A 22474-nucleotide genomic window follows, 5' to 3' on the forward strand; every position below is an offset into this window, starting at 1 on the left:
TAAAAATAAAAAAATAATAAATAATAAAAAAAAAATTTTAAAGGGGCACCTGGGTGGCTCAGTCGGTTAAGCATCTGCCTTTGGCTCAGGTCATGATCCCGGGGTCCTGGGATCCAGCCCTGAGTCTCGTGGGCTCCCTGCTCAGCAGGGAGCCTGCTTCTCCCTCTCCCTCCGCCCCTCCGCCTGACTCGTGTTCTTTCTCCCTGGCTCTGCTCCCTCGGTCAAATTAAAAAAAAAAAAAAATCTTAAAGTAAGCCTTGGGAAATCCAAGAGTTTTCCAAAAAAGGGTTCTAAGAAGGTCCTACAAGTGATTCTTAGGCTGTTCCAAAATGTAAGCGAGGCATATAAACATCTGAGTATAGATTATCATCAGCACCTGAAGAAAGAATAAGGAGTTACTTTTTCTGAAATAACTATTACTGAGACACTATACAACTGACACTTAAGAATATCCATATATTCAGGTATACATTCCTTTCTTTGCCTAACTGATTTGACAGTGCAAGAATAGAGTGGGTCAAAAAATTTTCCCTGAAGGGCAAGTTTGGGGGATTTTTGTTGTCGGATGTGTGTGGTTGGCAAGCTGACACAAGTTAGATGGTCTCTGTCTCTCTTGCTCCATGATCTTGCTTACTGACGAAAAACATTTAAAAATTGACCTCATTTGACTCACTTCATCTAATTAAGACTTTTGTCTTTATATTCTGTAAACATCCATTGCATCACTCATGGAGGAAAAAGAGGTCAAGGTTGCTAAGCATTAATGTTTTCTTTCATTAAATGACACCTACTTATTACTGTGAGCCCTGGGAGTTAATACTCCATTTCCAGCTGGAGTCTGAAAGATATCATCTCTGGTATCTCTGATGAAAAATTACAAATAAGTGGGCCCCAGACTCAGGTATCATAAATACTGATCTAGTTAAATTGATTATACTTTTCACATACAAGGAAAAACATAGAACTCAATGGTAGGCAACTTGACCATTAAATGACATATCTAAATAATCAGAAATTTGATAATTTCCCTAAATCATTGACCAAAATAAGAGATTTGTTCTCAATATTACATAGATGTACTCGCACAGCTGTACTGAGGGAGAAAAGCATAAAAAGTAATTCGAAATCCATTATATTTGGCTTTAAAGTCAGAGTGAAAATATGTAACAACATACAATAAGTGAAAAAGAACGTTATCAATAGTGTATGAAGGCAAAAAATCCCAGTTCGGTGGAGGAAACCTTTTTTTCTAAGATTTTATGTATTTGAGAGAGAGCAGGTGAGAGAGAGAGAGAGAGAGAGAGCGGGATCTGAGGGGGAGGGGCAGAGGAAGAGGGAGAAGCCGATTCCCTGCTGAGCAGGGAGCTTGATGCAGGACTCAATCCCAGGACCCTGGGATCATGACCTGAGCTGAAGGCAGACGCTTAACTGACTGAGCCACCCAGGTGCCCCAGAAACATTTCTTATATAAATAAATACTGAATAATTTTCAATATTGAATAAATAAATATTCAATAAATATTGAAATATTTCAATAAATATTAATATTTATCTATATTTATCTATAGTATATATTTATTCATTTATTTAATTCATATATTCCTTTATATATTCATATATTTATATAATATATACATTTTCAGTATTTCAAACAATGTCACACCCTTCCAGTTTGGCTAGAAACTAAATTCAGCATGTTTCCTACACTAATACTAACTTTTCATCCTGATCCTGAAGTCAGATAAAATTTCAATATGAGAAAATATCAGAAATCTGATTTCTTCACTCCTTAGCTTAAAAAGGAGTAGTGAATCAAAAAATGAATAGGAGCATCATCCTTAATCTATATATCGCCAGTAAGAAAATTTCAGGATTTGCGATCTTCAGGTTGATACAATCAAATGGAAAGTCTGACTTGCCACCATGATAGAACATATATTCTTTCATGGGTCCCATGAGCTCTGCACAGTGGCTGATGTTGAATGGCTACCTGGGAATCAAAAGCCACCGACACGCTTCCTCCGCCAGCCTGCCCACTGTCAGAAGAGAGGGGGCATGGGAGTCAGAAGCCACTGCAACTGGCACTTCCCAAGTTTGCGGGTAACCACCACACCAGCCCAAACCCTTCCAATGCCTGTAGTATAGAAACACATCTACCCTCTTCCCTTGGGTGGTTTTAAGATTTTTCAGGAAATGAAAAGTCATTTCATGTTAATATTTATTCAACAAATATATAGTGAGTGCCCACACTGTGCCAGGTACTGCGAATACAGTGGTAGACAAGATGCAGGAGAAATTCAAGGGGTGTCCCCAAGCACCCTCCCTGAATTTTTGCTCCCATCTACCAACTGTGTTTATATCATATGATCTTACCTTGGTGAATAAAATAGATTCAATCCCTTTCTCAGGACAGCCCAGAAGAGTGAGGGAGACATTCAGTAAGCAACTAAACACACAGTGCAGTTACAAATTGGATTAAGGGCCTTGAAGGAAATAAACAAGGTGCAGTCTGTGGGAGTACAGGGGGATGGTACCACAGTAGGCATGAATCAGGGGACTTATGCTGAGCCCTCAAGATGAGCAAGCAGCAGTGGGAAGAGCTGTGGGGGGGGGGGGGGCGGTACCAGTTGAGAAAACAGCAGTTCACTAAGAACCTAGCACATAGTAGCACTCAAAAAAATTCTAAATAAAGATGCAAACTTTTAGAAAGATTTAGAAAATCTTCATAATTGATGGAAAAACCAAAATTATGATTGTTTCTTCAGCCATAACTAGCTCTTATGTATTCTCTTAAAAATATTAAGTGCATTTTGAAGAGTGATGCTCTTTCCCTACCACACTCTAAACATAGCTTAACTCAGGTAATTACAGATGGCAGAATGGAACAGGCATTACAATTCAGGAATGAAGTGAGGAATCTGATCCCTTTGCTGACTTCCTAATGAATGTGAGTCATAAACTGAACTTCACCTTTAGAGGCAGTAGAAGGAAAATTCCAGGCACACCATGGTTACATTATATAAAAAGTATATTTGTGTGTGTGTGTGTGTGTGTGTGTGTGTGTGTGTGTGTGTTTGTGGGTGTTTCTGCATAAGAGTTTTTATTTAAAAGAGAATGGAAAGCAGCAAGGAAAATCAAAATAGTTGAATTGTTAGGGCAGCAGGATTCTGGGGAATTTTTATTTGAAATTTGAATTCCATGTTATAGTATTTTTTTTTGAGCAATAAGTAGAAATTTTTTAACAAAGGAATTTTAAGCACCCTACTTTCTATGGCATCCAAATGTCATCTTTGCCTTAGGCTATAGTAGTTAGGGAAGACAAAAATTCAGTTATCTTAGCCGCTTTTTCCTTTAAACAGAAGCCCTCCGAAATCCACAGACACATCCAAAACTTCATATTGCTCTTAGAACTCAGGACAGGAATGTGAGTGCTCCTCTTCCCACCTCCCCATTGCCATATGTCTCAGTACCCAATGCCCACCAGCAGCTTTCTTGACCCTTTTGGTTTAAAACCTGAGACCACTATTGCCCTCACATAACCAACTTCTCATCCTCTCATGTCCTCTCCCCATGGCCATCCCAGTAGCCATAATAATCCAAGCTTGTGCGAGCTCCTGGCCATAGCTGTAGCCAGGCTCAGCCTAAACCCAATCTCTGATTGGATTAAAGTGATAGCTCTCTCACCCTATCTGCCTAATAGAGGACAGAGGGAACCCTCAGTGGTGGAAGATACCATCTAGAGCATTTATGTTGCATTTACACACAATGTCCGGCATTCAACAAAAAATACTGACATGCAAAGAGGCAGCAAAAAGTGAATAATAATCAAGAGAAAAGAAGACAATATAATTTAATGTCTTGACAATGTGGGTGTATCTCAGGGATGCAAGGATAGTTTAACATTAACAGCTCAGGGGCACCTGGGTGGCTCGGTTAAGGGTCTGACTCTTGATTTCGGTGCAGATCCTGACCTCATGGTTGTGAGATTGAGCCCTGCTTCAGTTCTGTACTGGGTGTGGAGCCTGCTTAAGATTCTCTCTCTCCTCTCCCTCTGCCCCACCCCACCCCTGTTCGTGCATGCGTGTGCGCTCTCTCTCAAAACAAAAATATTAATAGCTTAAAGGGAAAAGAAAACATACAATCAACTCCATAGATGAAGAAAAGAATGCATTCAACAAAATTCAACACCCGTTCGTGATGAATAATTTCAGCAAACCAGGAATAGAAGGGAAATTCCTTAACCTCACAAAGAGTATCTGCTAAAAACCCCCACCAAATATCATTCTTAATAGTTAAAATCTGTAAGTATGCCCCCCCTCCTTTCTTTTAGAGACGGGGAGGAGCAGAGGGAGAGAGAGAGAATCCCAAGTGGGCTCCACGCTCAGCCTGGAGCCCGTTGTGGGGCTCAATCTCACGACCCCAAGATCATGACCTGAGCCAAAATCAAGACTCAGATGCTTAACTGGCTGAGTGACCCAGGTGCCCTGTAAAGTATGCCCTTTAAAACAAGAAAAAGAGAAGTGTGTCTGCAGCAAGCACTCTATTTATCATTGCACTCGAGGCCACAGCACACAGAAATAAAAGAAAGAACAAATATGAGGATTGCAAAGGGAGCAACAAAACTATATTAAGCACAGACAATATGCTTGGAAATTCAAAAGGACTCTATAGAAAACTTATTATTGAAAGAGTTCAACAAGGCAGCTTACTGTAGACTAGATGTTTGTGTCCCCTCAAAATCCAGGGGTTGAAATCCTAACCCCCAATGTAATGGTATCAGGAGGTGGGCCCTTTGGGAGGTGATTAGGTCATGAGGGTGGGGCTTTCACCATGAGATCAGTGCCCTTATAAAAAACACCCCACAGAGCTGCCTCATCCCTTCCACCATCTGAGGACACTGTGAAAATAGGGCCATTGATGAACCTGAAAGTGGGCTCTCAACAGACACCGAGTCTGCTGGAAGATCTTGGTCTTCCAGCCTCCAGAACTGTGAGAAATATATTTCTGTGGTTGATAAGCCACCCAGTCGATGGTATTTTGTAATAGCAGCCCAAATGGACCAAGATAGTGGCTAGATAAAAAATGTTTAACAAAAATAAATTCCATTTATATAACCGACAAACACAGGAAATATAAATTTTAAAAAGATACCAATTTCAGTAGCAAAATTATAAAACATTTAGAAATAAATATAACAGAAAACGTGAAGAACCTAGTGGAGAAAAGTAGGTGTGGTGCCTAAAGGTACTAGAAATATGCTGTCTAGCCCCTAGCTATAGGCGTTATTTACATTGAAATATAAATCAATTAAAATTAAATGGCATTCAATATTCAGTTCCTTAGTCATATTACCTCATTTCCAGGACTCAATAGCCACATGTGGTGAGTGGCCAGCCCACTGGACAGTGTAGATAGAATATTTCCACCAACACAGAAAATTCTACTGAACTGGACTAGAATATGTCCATTCGCCTCATAAATTTTCAGTTACAGTATAGTCATTTATACCGCACTGCTTATGTTATACCCCCATAAAGGGAAGCCTGACTTAGTAAGAAATACACATTAGGAGTTGTAAAGTTTTCTTACCTTCTGAGATTTTCGGGGGGTTGGGGAGAAGGGGTTTTGCTTAGCACCTGAAGGCCCTTCTGTTAGGGAGCCAACTATTTTGTGAGTCTTTTCATTATAACAGCTCTAAAGGCCAGCTACTTAGATACTTGCTCTTCCAGAACCCCCACAACAAGGATACAGGGCATGAGACCCAAGACTGGCCAATCAGATACCCTCTCTGAAGATCTGAACCTTAGGCAAGGAACACAGAGATGCTGGAATAGTTCAAAGTTCATTCTGGAATGTGTAGTGGTGGCCTCTGGTGTCCAGGGACCACAGACAGTGCCAGTGGTCATGATGCCAGTGGCAGTACCTAGTGCCTAGCAGTGACAGCATCTTAATCAGGCCATTCATGGTGTGGATTCTCATTGTTCCTGTCCACTGTCCAAACTCAATACTCCAGCCTTGCCTCCAAGAACTACTCAACATCTCCCTAAGAAATGCCTTCTCTAAGTTAGAAGCAGTTGATGTCTTTATTTGAAACTACAGTTGATACTTGAACAAAGTGGGGGTTACAGGCACCGACTCCCATACAGTCAAAAATCCGCATGTCACTTTTGACTCCCCCAAAACTTAACTAATAGCCTACTGTTGACCAGAGAGGCCTTACCAATAATATAAACAGTTGATTAACACATATTTTGTATGTTATATGTATTATATACTGTATTCTTACCATAAAGTAAGCTAGAGAAAAGAAAATGTTAAGAAAATCATAAGAGAATATATTTACAATACTGTACTGTATTTATAAAAAAAAAAATCCATGTATAAATGGATCTGAGCAGTTCAAACCTGTGTTGTTCAAGGGTCAACTGTACAAACTCTGGAATGGTACAAAGTTAGAATATATCATATAGATCATCTAGTGCAAACTTATTGTGATTCATAATATAAATTCAGGTAATTGGAATTATACCTCTCTTAACACTTTTTTATCAATCAGTCTAGGCTTAGCCATGCTGTGGTAAAAAAAAAAAAGAAAAAAGAAAAAAATGACCCCGCCCCAACCCCCCCGCCAAATCTCAGCAGCTTATAAAAACAAAGATTTGTTTCTCATCTTAATGTCTATCACAGGTCAGCTGTGGTTCCATTCCATGTCACGTTCCCTCTGGGCCCAAGCTGATGAACCTGAGCTAATGGAGAAGCCCGTCTGATATGCTGCAGTTCTCATTGGTTGGTTGGCTCTTAAAGCTTCTACCTGGAAGTGACATGCATCATTTCTACCCATATGTCCTTGGCCAAAGCGAGTTACACATTAGGATGTGCAATCCTTCTAAAGGGAGGGGCAGTGCAAGTCACATGGCAAAGCTGATCTAAGTGGTGTGGTATTCTAGAATTGTCTCACTGGGAAGGCCATCAAATACTTGAGCAATAATACAATCTAACACAACCCTTATGACTCAGGGCTCTCTTTCATTAATTTGGTAAGTTTCAAATGCCATAACATGAATGAAATAAACTTATTTTGAATAAATTACTTTTTGGGGGGAGTGGGTTTGAAACATTAACAATCATAACATTTGATCCAGTTTTATTAAAGTTAGATGCAGTGTTTCCAAAGTATGGGGTGGCAGATGTAGAACAGAAACACATATGAACTCATTGAAATTCCACTCTAAGTAGAAACCTATTTTACAAAATTGCATTAAGCATCTACCATGCCCAGAGTTAATCTTGGGGCTTTGAGGGATACAAACATAACTAAGATGTGCACAGGGAACTTAAGGGACAACTAAAGGGAAGAAACATGTCCACAAATAACATGAAGCAGTGATAAAATAGAGGCGAGACAGAACGGAGAAAATTCATAGGATGAGCTAAGTGTGAAATCTCTCAGCCTAGAGATAAAATGGAATTATGTGAGGAACTGACTACTTTAAAACAAGCCATATAATTCTTTTTTTTTTTCCAAGCCATATAATTCAAAGGCACAATAATTTTATACCACACTGTATTGTGTGTTTGGAAGAAGACATGCAGGGGAGGAAAAACCGAGCCAACGTGTTGCTAAGAATTTCTGACTTTGGTCCTTACTAAACAATGGCTACAAGTCTTTACTGAAACAGTGGTTATAGTGATGAAATCTGATTGAACTCTACTTAGCCAACTAAAATAAGTAGGGGAAAATATCCATATTTCCCTTTTCTTAAGGAAAAAAATTTGTGACCTTTATTTTGTAGATGAGTGGGGGTTTTTTGTCTTTCAAAATGTCAAGTTTTAACATGTGATTACTAAAAATTATTGACATAAAAATTTGAAGAAGTGCAATTATGACAGATGTAAATGTTAAATTATTTATGTGAATTCAATTAAAGCTGCACTTTAAATAAAGGCCAGTACAGTCCCTTTGGTTAGTAAAATATGCTTTACTTCTCAAGTTAAAAAAAAAAAAAAAAAAACCCATGTGAAAGAAGCCAGACACGAAAGGCCACATATTACATGATTCCATTGATATGAAATGTCCAGGGTAGGCAAATCCCTAGAGACAGAAAACAGGTTAGTGGTTCCCAGGGACTCCAGGGAGGGAAGAATGGGAAGTGACTGCTAATGGTGTTTTTGGGGGGTGGTGATGGAAATGTTCTGGAATTAGATGATGGTGATGGTTGTACAACTTGGTGAATATACTAAAAACCACTTAAAAAAAAACCTCATAAGTTGCAAATAATGTTTATATATGTGATTTGGGGATGATTATTTTCAAAGAGGCACTTTTAGAATTACTGACATACAGCCAAGCACAGTATGTAATACATAGAAAAACTCAACAGCAGCAACATCACCAAACAACTCTTTCAACTATGTTCCTTACCTAAGATTTATAGGGCCTTCTGGAAAGTAAAACAATGAACAGATAGAATTTTATTTATTTATTTATTCTTAAGGATTTTATTTGAGAGAGAGAAAGGGAGAGAGAGCATGAGCGGGGGAGGGCCAGAGGGCGAAGTAGACTCCCTGCTGAGCAGGGAACCCAATGTGGGGCTCCATCCTAGGACCCAGGGATCATGACCTGACCTTTTTTTTTTTTTTTAAGAGAGAGAGGGAGGGGTAGAGGGAAAGAGAGAATCTTAAGTAGGCTCCACGCCCAGCATGAAGCCCTACGCCAGGCTCTCCCTCACAACTCTGAGATCATGACCTGGGCCAAAATCAAGAGTCAGACGCCTAACTGACTGGGCCACCCAGGTGCCCCAATCTTCTGTCCATTTTTAAGTTGGGCTTCTTAATCTTTGAAATAGAGCCAACAGGATTTGTTGATTGATTGGAAGTTTGAAGGAAGGGAAAAAAAGGACTTGATCATACCTCCAAGGTTTTTAGCTTAAGTTATCCAACTATGGAGTTGCTATTAAGTGGAGAAGTAGTGTTGGAGAGAAGATCAGAAGCTTGATTTTAAACATACGAAGTTTGACATGCTTGTCAGACATTCAAGTAGAGTTCTCAAGTAGGCTGTTAGATTTCGGGGCCTGGAATTCAGAGGAGAGATGCAAGCCCGAAGATAAAGAGGGGGAGTCATCAGCATATAGATGGTATAGAAAGCCATGGAACTAGATACACCAACAAAGGAGTGAGTGTAGATACAGAAGGTGTCCGAGGACTAAATTCTGGACACTCCAAAGTTAAGAGGTCAGGAAAATAATGAGGAAGCAGCAATAATATTGAGACAGAGTGGCCAGTAAGAGGGAAAACCAGAGAGAGTACAATCGACTGCAAACCACATGAAGAGTGTTCCCAAGGAGGCCAGCGTGTCAAATGCTGCTGACAGGTTTCAGGGCTGAGAACTGTCCCTTGGATTTAGTAGTGTGGAGAGTGGAGGTGGTTGGTGACCAAGACAAGTGGAGAGATCCCTGTTAGCTAGAAACTCGGGCATTTCATCCAAAAGCATAAGAGGGAAGGCAGAGTTCACAGGCCTGGTTGCTGTGGACAAGAGGGCATTCACAAACTGTAATATGCGTTGTGAGGAATCACTGAGGGCTTTGTGAAAACATACATTCAGATTCAACCGGTCTGAGATGGGGCGGGGCGGGGGGTGCATTTTTGTATTCGCTCCCAGGTCTGGCTCATGCCGCTGATGTCAGGGCCTCATTCTGAGGTAGTGAATTTATCTGCAGTTTCTTTTCAAAGTACAGATCTAACCAGGGATGTAAATGGCAACTGCTCTGGGTTGACTCTAGAAGATTTTCTATGCTCTAGGGGGCTTGATGTCATTCATAGTACAGCTCAAGTCTGTGGCTTGAGAAACGGGTTAGAAACACAAGGAGCGATCATTGTGGGAGGAAGCTTTAGCCCTGTTTGTTTTGTGGACTGAAAGAGGGAGGGGCCTTCTAGGCAGAAATACAAAGGCTGGGGCCCAGCAAACTGCCTGGACAGAGGCCGCAGGGTGCAGATGCAGCCTCTCTCTGGGTCAGTGTGAGCTGGCAGGGGAGGCTCCTTGCAAGGCCCCTTTGAGAAAGACTGCCATTATCTCTCCACTACATGTATGAATATACTAAAGGTTCAGAATGATTCGCTGACATAAATACCCAATAGAGTATTTCTATTTCTAATTCCCTCCCTCAGTTCATTTGATTTTTTAAATAACAGCTTCATTTATTGGGATCTAATTTACAGACCACACAATTCCCCCACTCCAAATGTATGATTTGATGGTGTTTAGCACATTCACGGAGTAGGGTCACCATCGCCACAATTGATTTTTGAACGTTTTCATCACCCCCAAAAGGAACCTTCAGCCCCTTTAGCCACCACCTCATTTTCCAATGGCATTGAAATCCACTAAAATGTCTGCAAACTTCCTGCTCAGCAACTTGTGAGATTTCACAAAGCTGGGGGATATGTGTACATCTGTTGCATGAAAACAAAACTGTAGGGGCGCCTGGGTGGCTCAGTTGGTTAACTGTCTGCCTTCAGCTCGGGTCATGAGCTCTCTGTCAAATAGATAAATGGAATCTGGCTCTGTGTAGCCCCGCATAACTAACTTAATCTCTCTCAGCCTTAGATTCCTCACCTCTAAAATGCTGGCAGGGTAGTTGTGAAGGTTATGTGAGATACTGTAGATGAAGCGCCAGGAATCTAGCAAATGCAGTGATGGAATATCCCTCCCCCTTCCTCTGCCTGGCTAACTTCATCTCAACATTTACCCTGAGCGTCACAGACTCCGTGAAGCCCTCCCTGATCCTCCCGGGTACCCTGCACCCCTGCCTCATCAGTCAGTCGGTGTTTCTCTCATAGCTCTTAAAATGTAAAATGATAGCTGGCCACGTCATTGGTGCTTCCCCTGCATTTTGCGGGTCCGGAGGCCTGGAATGGCTCTCGATCACCTCATTGCCCTGAGCGCTGAGCGCTGGGCAATAGAGCAATGGGCACTTGCTACCGCACGGCACGGCATTTCTGCTAATGCGCGGCAACGTCTCTGCAAACCTCATTTTGAATAGTAATGCAAATGGAATCATATGAAGTCATCATCCTTTCTCCTTTTGGACTGTGGGCTCTTCTGAAAGCAAGAGGACGCCTTCTATAATCTAGGCACTTACAGTAAATACCTCTGAGAGATATAAAAATACTTGTGTAAAATATTTTGCATTTACTGGGAAGTTATAAATAAAGCAATCTGACCAGAAAGCCGAAGACCCCACCCTCGCAAAGGCAGTGGAGCGTGGCCAGCTGCAGGCTCCCTGCCTGGTGCTTAGAAATGGAAATAGGGAATGAAAGGAGCCTCTCAACCCAGGAAGTGCTGGGGAAGAGACAGAGCTGCAATTGTATCCAACTTTTTATCTAAAAAAAGTAACAGGGACAAAAGGAGGGTGATGTGGGAAAAGGCATGAAGAGCCCTTCTAGATTGAGGTATAACAGCTGATGCTTATGCCCTATGCAGCTACTCCTCGTAACCAGGGCAACCAAGATCCGGGCCATACTTGCACTGAATTTCTGTGCTGTTAGTTCATTTTTATTATGGGTCACAGGTAGGGAATTTGCGGTTGTTGGATTTGATGAAACACCCATTTGCAAAACTGCCTATATAAGGATGGGAAAAAAAAATATTTTTTCCTCTATCCTATCTAGGTTCTTGGCTGGGGCTCTGTAACAAAAGACAGATTAACAAAAGGAAAGCATTCCCATTTATGTAACATAAATTCTACATGACACAGGAGACTTCATAAGGAAACGAGGCCCCAAAGAGAGTTAAACCGGTGTGCTTTTGTGGAAGGTCAGGGAGGAACGTGATAGGACGGAAGGGTATGAGCCAAGGGGAAAACCTAGAAAGTCCTCTTTGCTCAGATTCCCCTGTGTGCCTGCCTCTGCAGAGATCAGGGATGCTCCTTTCCTCGGGTAGGAGGAGGGCACCTCTCAGTGGAGGGGCTTAGGACCTGCCTCAGAGGAGGAGGGGGAGGCCAAAGAGTCCTCCACCTACAGGCCCTTACTTGGATTCCTTCAGTTTCTTCTGTATGAGAAGGTACCAGATTTTGGAGTAGCATTTCCCGAACCCCATCGCCAAGGACTCTGTCAACTGTAAACATGCAGGGAGACCATCTGGTGTACTCTTGTTTGAAACCAGTCACATGACAACGAGACCATTGCTATGGCCACCTGACTGGATGTCTCTGCATCCATCCTGCCTTCCTTCCCCAACTAATTTAACAAAGCAGCCAGAGGGAACTTTCCTAAAGGCCACTGAAGTTGTCTCACTACCAACTCCCTCCCTTCAACGGCTTCCCATCGGGCTTGGAAAAAACCCAAAGTCCTTATGATGATTGACAAGGGCCCTAATGAACCCAGTGGCTCCTGTGACTTCACCTCAGCTCTGGTCAGCTCCTGTCGTGCCCCGCCCCGCCCCGGACCTTGGGGCCATTGTACTTGCCATTTCTGTAACCGTGATTGTAAATTAAACGAAAGCTCCTTTCCCCCAGAAGCAATTTTAAAGGAAAACACTTTCTTTTTAGTGGGTGAGACACAGAATGTGAAAGGATGATTATACTTAAAAATGTAATGCTGTCGCATTGGCTAAAAGAAAAAAAAAACCCCACACTGCTATTTGCCTATCTCTGGTTCCAAAAGTCACTGACCAGTCGAAAGGAAATGAAAAGGACTACCCAGATTTTTACATTTTGGAGAGTGAAGGAATTTCCATTTCAAATGCCTTTATTTGTCTGCAAATGAAGTTTGCACAATTCCAGCATAAAAACTTTTTTAAAACCCCACCACACACAAAAAACAAACAATGACACGAACACTTGGTTTTCATGTGATGTGCCCTTTTAGAACCACTGAATAGTTTTTAAGATCATCCTAAGTCACATGAAACCAGTTTGTGAAACTTCAAGTTTTAGGTGACTTTGCAAGTTTCTCTTTAAAAGACTAGCATGTTACATCAAAATAGGCAGCCCTGGGAAGCCACCAGGAGAAAAGATATCAAAATAGAATTCACACTCGATGGCCTCCGATTACTTCAAACCCATTTGAACACACGAACATATTCTAGTTTTAGGCACCATTTGGGGAATTGTGTCAGGAGGCAGGTAAACTGTGTATCTGGTTAGGCCTTCAGAGCTCTGACACAGGAAGTTAGGGCCGGTGGGAGAAAAGAACTGGTGAAAATGTGTATAACTCTGAAGTAAACTTATCAAAACTGTAACCATCAACATTCGACAAGTTCTCAAAAGAGAACAAAATCAGCTATAATCACAGAGGTGTGTTGTGCTTAAATAATTGCACAGGTTGGTTCAACACTGCAAAAGCCTTAAAGAAGGAATTTCCTCTTCAATTCATTCATTAGAGAAATGTTGGTAGATTCAAAGGCTGAGGCAACGGACGACCTCTGACAGATCAAGGCCTGTTTTTACATTAGCACAATTGGAACTTCAGACCTAAAAGGGTCCAGAGTATGGGACCCCCAATATGCCATCTTGGCATGAGGATCATTCTGGGCTGAACGCAAATGAGAAAAGGCAGACACGGAATGAGCTCTCTGCCTGAAAGCAGAATGTAAATTCCCCTCAGGAATTCTGTACCAGGAAGAAGGGAACATCCTCAGGCTGGCAGCAAGGAGAGTCTACACAAACAAACCTTACTAAATGACCATTATGTTCATCAGTCCCCCCATATATTTACCCTCCCAGTTTGCGGGCCCTAAAAGCCTAAAGCCCCTTTATCTTGTTATTTCTCTACAAATGTATCATTCTTTGCTAAGATGCTATTACACAAGCCCAAGTTCTACCCACCCGTTTGAATTCTTCATCACTGAGTTTCTCCCGTATGTTTCATGCCCGGCGTGTTAATGAACGGTTTTTCTCTTGTTAGTCTGTCTTTTGTCCGTCTAATTTGCGGGGTCCCAGCCACAGAGCCTAGGAGAGCTTTTGTCCTCCCCTACGGATCTCAACTCACATGCCCTTGAGAACATGAAGACTCCCTAACATCAGAAACCAAATTTCATAAACACTTTATATACTCTGGAGGACTTGTGCAGAAAAAACAAAAACAAACAAACAAATAAATACGCAACTCCTCTGACTAGGCAAAAGGACTCGAAACAAAATTCCACCTGTGGGATTAGAGGATAATTTCCAGGTTCAAGGGACAGACAAGTGAGACAAGAGAGGGGAAAGTAACAAAGCCCTGGTCCTCCAACGTTGGAGCCTAAGGACACTGTTCATCTTGTCCCACATTGCCAGGAACACCTTTCTCAGAAGTCAAATCTGAAGCGGTCTCGGATGGTGAATTTGGAGGAAGACAGTGTGGGAGCAGTTCCAGCTGGGCTAGCTAAGTCACAGCACCCCTGGGGGCCTGTTTCCTCAGGTGTAAAGTGTACAGTGACATTCTTTTCTTAGAGCTGCGAGGCCATCAAGTGAGAGCCTGTGTGTGAGTAGTTCTCAACTCTGTCTCAAAATAACTTGAGGAATTAAAAGAGCCCGGGCTGCATCCCATGCATTCAGATTCAATTGTTCTGGGGAGCGCCCCCTGCCCTGCCCGGGCATCGGTGGGTTGTCAGTCTCCCCAGATGATCCTCATACGCAGCCACCGTTACGGACTCCTGGCCTACTGAGAAAGCAGCACTAAACTGCCTTGAACAGGATCACCAGGGGATCCAGGAGCATGAGGCCTGGGACTCTGCATTTCTAACAAGCTCTAGGGCCTGCTGAGCTGCTCTCAACCACACTCTGAGTACAGCCAAGGACTAAGTGGCCACAAAGCACAAAGCAGACAGTCATCCACTCTCTCCCCAAACGGTCAACTTTTAGTGATCGTGGCGTGAACTTCAATGAATGACTGACTTTCCTTCCTCTTAGGATTAAGAATATTGTTGGGGGGGGTACCTGGGGGGCTCAGTCGTTAAGCATCTGCCTTCGGCTCAGGTCATGGTCCCACGGTCCTGGGATCGAGCCCCGCATCGGGCTCCCTGCTCCGTGGGGAGCCTGCTTCTCCCTCTCCCCGCCTTCTGCTTGTGCTCTCTCTCGCTATCTCCCCTTCCCTCCAATAAATAAAATAAGATTTTTATTTATTTTTATTTTATTTATTGGAGAGAGAGCGAAAGTGACCGAGCATACAAAGGGAAAGGAAGAAGCAGGCTCGCTGCTGAGCAGGGAGCCCCATGCGGGGCTCCATCCCAGGACTCTGGGACCACGCACCTGAGCCGTAGGCAGTCGCCTAACCAACTGAGCCACCCAGGTGCCCCTAAAATAAAATCTTGGGGAAAAGAAAGAATATAGTGCATGTAAGATTTTAAAACCAAGCACAAAAGGGTGGCACCAAAAAAACGGTATCACTCCAGTTCTTGGCTAAGAGAACGTTTATTTACCATCACAGGCAGACCCACTTGCTATGATACCACTGCTCCCCACATTCGTTGCAGATCACATAGGTCATCATCTCTTCATCTGGATTTGAATTCCGCACCCAACTTGGCAGGAAAAGTGTTCCTCTGGCGATTACGGTGACCTTGCAATTGAACTTCTCACAGCGTCTGCATTTTATTTTCTTTGTCTGCATGCCCTCAGTGGCGTGGGGAAGGTGATGCTCCTGTATGCAAGATTCTGTGTAGGAGGCTCTCAACTGCTTCAGTTCCTTGCTTGCCATCTCCATCACCGTCATTTCGGCGAAGTCTCTCGGAGACGTGGTCCCAGAGAGCAAGTTCTGTTGTAAGTGAGAATTTTTGGGGTTCTTCAGGTTGGCAACTTTGCTTCTAACACAAGTTTTGTACTTTTTGAGGTTCTTCGAATGAAGGGTAAAAATGTGCCCTTCAATTTCTCTTGCAAAGTTTCGCCACAAATCAGCTTTGGGCTGATCTGTGCAAGAACTTGTTAAAGCTTCATAAAGAAGCTCTGTGCATTTAGCTCTCACAGGTACTGTGGGATCCAGCGACTCACTGGATCTCTGGTCAGTGGATTTTGGGTCACCACCCCTGAAATGCTCCTCCCTGGGCTCCATCTGACTCGTGCTATTTTCAGGCACAAGTGTTTCAATAGCTCCTGCAACATCGTGGGGTGATGAATTAGACCTGGAGCCGCCTGATATCTCATCCTGACTTGGGTCATGAGAAAGTCTGGAGTTTCTGCCGGTAGGGAGTGATTTAGGGCTGTCCCTTGGTTTGAAGTGGAGATCCTTATAAAGAGCTTTCCATTCTGACAGCAAATGCTTGGCTTTCTTTTTCAAAGCCACCGTAGGGCAGTTTTTGAGGACTCTGTACACCGCCCTCACCACAACAGTCTCCTGGAGATGCTCTTTAGTCACATGCAGAGTCTCCAGCTCAGTAAGGTGGTTGCCAAGATCCTCAAAATTCCTTTTAGACATCAGTTGCTCAATAAGGGAGGCTTTGGCAGCTACCTGCTTCTGGTCAGACATCTTTACAGCTGCAAAGAAAAGAGAAAAGAGGTTTCTGTTTTTTTCAGCTTGGGCTTACCAGTTGCAGCTTCCTGAGAGTAGCAGAGTGCTTTCTGCCAGTTACCTACGCGGCGTTTTCTGAAAGAGTTATGTAACAGAAGTGGGCGTGACCTGTTAGAAAATGGAATCTGCAATGTGGTATGGTTCAGTTGCAAAAGGCTGAGTCTGGGTAGTTGGGGGGGAAAAAAAAAGCAGCACTGCAACCAGCTTCCACATTAACGGTTGCTTAAAAGAAGCTTACTAGAAGAGCTCTAAAACTTTTGCCAATCAAATTTTCCAAATCAATGCTCTTTCCAGATCCAGATCGGTCAATTGCTTTGGATGGAATTTGGTGGTCATGCTGGGCATGGAATCATGCCAGTGTCAGCATGAACAGGGTAAGTCTGAGCAAGACTGGATTGTTTACCCCCATATTCAGCTATATAGCTGAACTACTTGCTGATTTTATCATATTTAAGTGGTATTTTTCTGAATAACAGAATGAGAAACAGGGCAATAGGGGGATGCTGTTTAGATGTCCCAAGGAATCTGAAGAAATCATAAGACAGTTATCGGCTGCAAGGCAGCCGGAACCAGATCCGATGGGCCCCAAGAGTCAACGGGCACTGTGCTGACATCCGAGTCTTCTGAAAAGCAGGGTAAGGGTTCACACGAAGCGATCTGGACCATTTATGACTTTGGACCAGCTAGTCCCTAGGCCACTTTGGTTCCGTTAACTTTTCTGTTTAACTTTGAGGTGCAAAAAGTTGCTTGATGATTATCTCATCCTGGGCAGGTAAATATTTACTTTATCTAACCAGTCTATTTTTCTCTCCACATAATGCACATAACCTTGCTACCTAATACCCCTGGATCTGCATCTGCCCATCTGGTCTAAATATGGACTTATGCATCTTGATAGCAGGGACCTTGTCTTTTCAAAAACTCATGGGCTTCTGTTCCATAGCACTTTATATTAAATGCCCATTACTGGGGCGCCTGGGTGGCTCAGTAGGTTGAGCATCTGATTCTTGGTTTTGGCTCAGGTCATGATCTCGGGGTCGTGGGATCGAGCCCCGTGTCGGGCTCTGCACTCAGCAGGGAGTCTGCTGGAGATTCTCTCCCTCTCCCTCCCCCCTCCCCCTGCTCTCACACACTCTAAATAAATAAAAAAATCTTTAAAAAAATGCTCATCACTAAGCACATAGTCTAATAACACTGAAGCGAGCACAGAGAGGATCAATGCCGTCTTCTTAGAAACCATCTGACAAGTTCTGTGAAATGCAATGTCTTTTTCTTTTGGTCAGTGATTCCATTTCTACAAAATTACTTTAGGGAAGCAAGAGACGTGGAAGCTGTCCATGTAAGAATTTTCTTCCAACTCTGAAGAAACTGTAAGGTCCCCAATGGTTAAACTTGCAAACACATGTTCACAGCAGCATTACTCTTAATAGCCAAAAAGTGGAAACAACCCAAATGCCCGTCAACTGGAGAAACAACATGTAGCCTATCCATCCAATGGAATGGTATTTGGCAAAACAAAACAAAACCAAACCATGAAATTCTGATATATACTGCAACATGGACGAGCTTTGAAAACACTATGCTAAGTTAAAAAACACAGAAGACCCCATATTGTATGATTCTATTTATATGAAATGTCCGGAATAGGCAAATCTATTTGGTGGTTGACTAGGGCTGGAGCAGAGGGCTGCAGGGAACCAGTGCGGTGGAATGAAAGGGGGGTGGCTGCCAACGGGTACAGTTTTTCTTGGGGAAAGTGAACAAACTTCTCTAAAGTTGACTGTGGTGATGAACTGCACAACTGTAAATATATTAAAAATCACTGAAGTGTACACTTTGAGGAGGTGAACTGTATGGTATATAAATATCTGAATAAAGTTGTTATTTAAAAACAGCATATAGAGTCTGATCCAAATTTTATTTAAGAATCACATGTGAAGAGAAATGGTCAAAAACAAATACACAAAACTTTAGACAGTGACGTTTTCTGAATGGCAAGATTTTAGATGATTTTTTGTTCATTCTTTTATTCCTTCCCGTATTTTGTATGATGAGTATGTATTATTTTCATAACCGGAAAAGTGACTCGTCCAATACCATTTCATGATAAACTCCACGTATTTACAATGTTTGCCTATCTGAAAATGGCACGGTAGATGGATCAGTCTTCTACCTTCCCTCTAGAATCAGAATATCATGAAGGTGCTAAGCGACGTGTGGCTTTGCCTTCAGATTAGCATTCACAATTTCCTAAGAAGTCTACTGCTGGGTCTAAACCAGTTGCATCTCCTCTCAAACAGGAAGAGTAAGTACCCTGGGTCACAACTGTGAGGTTCCTACGGGTGTTTCCCTGCTGGGCCAGCTCAAGGATGACAGAGATTGAGTCTGGCAGTTCTGCCACCAGAGGGAGCTGGTATGTGGACAACCCGGGCAGTCCCTTGTGAGGCAGCAACTCAGGATCTTAAGAGGCTTTTTTTTTTTTTTTTAGATTTTATTTATTTGTAGAGAGAGAGAGAGAGAAAGTGAGAGAGAGCACGAGAACAGGGTGAGGGGCAGAGGGAGAAGCAGACTCCCTGCCGAGCAGGGAGCCCGATGCGGGGCTCGATCCCAGGACAACGAGATGACGACCTGAGCCGAAGGCAGATGCTGAACGGACTGAGCCGCACAGGCGCCCTTAAGAGGCTATTTTTTATCATTATCAAGAATCAGTACTTCAAGATCATTGTTTTACCTGTTTTACAATTCCAGAGTGAAAACAGTGAAGGAGGTCTTCCTAAGGATCAGAGGCTCAGTAAACAAAGAACAGGCAAGGTAAAAATGCAGAAAAATTAAAAATACATGGCCTCCATTGCTGAACTTTCTCTCAGAATTGTCTGCCTGACATCCTGGCATCTGGAGGAAGTCACGCAGCCAAGTCACCGTGATAAGGTTTCAAGCTGCTTAAGATACTTGAACCCTCCCCAACTTGTTGGGAAGTTTCCTAACAAAGAAGAAATAGTCATCTTGCTTGCATTCCGTATTCATTCTAGAGGCACTGCTACTGAAGAAATCAGGATGGAAGTTTGCCAGATGTTGGCAAGGTGGTTAATAAGAGACAGGTCTAGAGTGCCCACAGGGAGGTTAGGCAATATTTAACTCAGGTCAGAATTTCTCAACGAACGGTCAGAGTCTCAAGGAGGGTCTGAAGGGAACTTTATAGCTTCGGAGCTTCAGAATGATGAGAACAGCAGTCTGTCTTACCAGCAAAACTTTTCTTCACTTCTGTAAATCCACAGACGTTAACGTATTCACACATAAGTACTCTGCTCTTTATTTCATATGTCCTTTTATCTACCTCTCCCCTGTATTTCTTTTTCATTTCTAATTGTGGTAAAATACACACACCGTAAGACTTACCATCTCAAACATTTTTTTCCCATCTTAAACATTTTAAAGCAGTATTCAGTAGTGTTAAGTACATTCACGTTGTTGTGCAACCAACTCCCAGAACACTTTTCCTCTTGCAAACCAAGCTTTGTACCCATTAAACAACAGCTCCCTGTGCCTTTCTCCCCCACAGCCCCTGGCAACCACCATTCTACTTTCTGTCTCGATGAATTTGACTACGTGCTGCACGTTAAGTGGAATCATACAGTATCTGGCCTTTTGGGTCTGTCTCATTTCACTGGGCATAATGTCCTCAAAGTTCACCTGTGTTGTAGCCTGTGTCCTGGACTATTAATATTCCACTGAATGTATAGACCACGTGGTCCTTATCCATTCATCATAAACATCTGCGTTGCTTCCACCTTTTCGCCGTTGTGAATAAACGCTGCTATGACCACGGACATACAAATCTCTCTTCGGGACCCTGCCCTCAATGCTTTTGGGTAAATATCCAGAAGTGGGATGGCTGGGTCACATGGTAGTGCTATTTGCAATCTTCCGAGGAACCACCATACTGTTCTCCACCCTCCTCCTCATGTCTAACAGCATCTAAATCCTGCCAAACCTTCTGCTCCCCCTGTGGGACCTTGACGTGGATATAAAGCACTTACTGCCCTAGGAGGGTATGCTGTGAAAGCAACGGAGATATAAACTTTTGAGTACTGCCATAAGAAGACAAGGAAAGCTGTGTATCCAGTTTATAGCTCTACAGAGCTCATTCAATAAATATTTATTACACATCTAAGGACACATTAGCTGCTGAGCCTAAAGAGATCCTCTCTGCCTTGAGGGAGCTGACGGCCCAGTGGAAGGAATACGGACAAGAAACTGGCCACTTACAACACAGGGTGTCTGCAAAGGGTAGACACGGCTGCTAGAGGACACTCACAGGAGGAATGCTGGAGCCCAATCTGGGCTTCCTACCATCTGGCAGGTTCTAACTGCTTCTTCACTGCGTGCCTTCTGATTCATGGCACTTTGTCAGAGGGATCATCCTCTACTACAGAGCTCACCAAGATATCCCCTCAACTTCCCACTTAAAGCCCTTCAGAGGTGCCCCTGTGCTCTCAGGATGGAGCCCCAAGGCCCTTGGCCAGGTGATAAGAGGCCCCCCTTCCAGCCTCCTCCGTGATCCTCCTCCATGACCTCGCTTGACACCGACAGGCTCTGCCCATTTCACAGCTCTGTGCCTTTGTGTCAGTAGCTCCCTGGGCCCAGCCTAATTCTCACCAGGGGTGGCTGTCCGTCCTGCCTATAAACCTGAATCGGCTGGAGAAATTAAACAGCAAAGACAAAAACAGTGCCAGGGCCTCGTCCCAGGCAGAAGCGATCAGAATCCCTGAGGGTAGGCCTGGGTATCCTCCCAGCTATCCCAGTGACTCTGATTTAAACCCGAGCTGCCACCACTGCCCTGTGCACACGGGCAAGAGGCCCTCCCGCGGCAGGACCGTCTCAGTTACGCTGCCATCCCCCTGAAGACAGCCCCGGACCGGCTCCTAGACCAAATACATAGAACCTCTCTGCTTTCGGATTCAGCTGGATGAGTCCCACTGGGAAATATTAAAAACACCTGCCATGTACCGCTCACCTGAGAACGTCCTCTACAGTGACAAGTGGTGGTTGCAGTGTGTTAAGTGTCACGATGCACCCAATGCCCTGGACTCATTCCCTTCCTTACCTCTTAACAGCAGAAGGCAATGTACATTTATTGAAGTCCATGTGCCATACACATTCATGTCATCTCCATCCTCACAATGAGCCCGAGTCAGGTATATGGCTTATCTCCATCTTACAGATGAGGAAACCTGTTAAAAACAAAAGAAAACAAAACAAAAAAACCATCCAATAGTTGCAGTGGTTTTTTTTCATGGTGTGTATCACATTAAAAATTGTTTTATTGTCTGCCTTGCCCACAAGACCGTAAAAGAAGGACATCTGTTTCATTCACTGAGACATGCCTGGCAAACACCTGGCCAGTGCTTACTATCACTCAACAAGCGTTTCTATGTTAAATGAGAAAAGAGCACCCAGAGCGCTCCCTCTCCTCTCTGCTCGTGCGCTTCATTCTTTTCACTACAGACCAGCTTGCTTGCACCCACGGCACCGAAGCCCAGTGCCCCTCAGCTTCTTCCACGGGAGCCGACCTCATCTCAATTCTAGTTCGAAAAGTCATTCAAAATTAAAAAATAATTTAATAAAGGCAGCAGCATGGTGCCCACTGTGGGCTAATCAAGCAGACTCCAGGAATCAAACGTGTGGGGATAAGGAGGGTCAAGAAGGTATAGTTCACAGAAGTGAGGGGTGTTGAGCGTGTCTGGTAAGTTTCTTGCCCGTTCTGGGCCTCGATTTCCTCATCTACAAAATCGGGGAAATTCCACATCCTAGGATTAATGCGGGAAATAAATGAGATAGTCCTTATAAACTCCTTAGAACCAGGCCCGTCACACAGTAAGCCTGAATGACAATTATACAGGGCTGTAATGAAAAGATTTACATGACATGTATTTACCATACCAGGCGCTGTTCTAGAGCAAGGGGTCGGCAAACTTTTCCTGTAAAAGGGCAG

The 22474-nt window shown here is 43.3% G+C and overlaps 1 protein-coding gene across 2 annotated transcripts; it reads right to left on the reverse strand.

Moving 5' to 3' along the window:
• Positions 1-15370: 15370 nt before the first annotated feature.
• TCEANC (transcription elongation factor A N-terminal and central domain containing) lies at positions 15371-21713 on the reverse strand. Of its 2 annotated transcripts, XM_025857426.2 has the most exons (3): positions 21587-21699; positions 19723-19842; positions 15371-16448 (listed from the first exon to the last, which is right to left on the reverse strand). In XM_025857426.2, exons 1-3 carry the CDS (start codon positions 21642-21644, stop codon positions 15400-15402), a joined length of 1227 nt encoding a protein of 408 aa, XP_025713211.2. In that variant the 5' UTR covers positions 21645-21699; the 3' UTR covers positions 15371-15399. The 2 variants fall into 2 exon arrangements, with proteins under 2 accessions (XP_025713211.2, XP_025713212.1); XM_025857427.2 differs by lacking the exon at positions 19723-19842 and having other exon boundaries at positions 21587-21713.
• Positions 21714-22474: the final 761 nt, after the last annotated feature.

This window comes from Callorhinus ursinus, unplaced genomic scaffold, assembly GCF_003265705.2.
Source record: "Callorhinus ursinus isolate GAN/ISIS: 27379988/994484 unplaced genomic scaffold, GSC_fseal_2.0 scaffold16, whole genome shotgun sequence".
NCBI classification, from domain to species: domain Eukaryota; kingdom Metazoa; phylum Chordata; class Mammalia; order Carnivora; family Otariidae; genus Callorhinus; species Callorhinus ursinus.

Coding starts and splice junctions, on each gene's coding strand:
- TCEANC (XM_025857426.2), bottom strand. CDS start 21,644: ATGAATGTGTATGGCACATGGACTTCAATAAATGTACATTGCCTTCTG. Junction 19,843..21,586: donor TTGCCTTCTGCTGTTAAGAG/GTAAGGAAGGGA, acceptor TACCACAATTAG/AAATGAAAAAGAAATACAGG. Junction 16,449..19,722: donor AGTGAAGAAAAGTTTTGCTG/GTAAGACAGACT, acceptor TTTTCTTTGCAG/CTGTAAAGATGTCTGACCAG.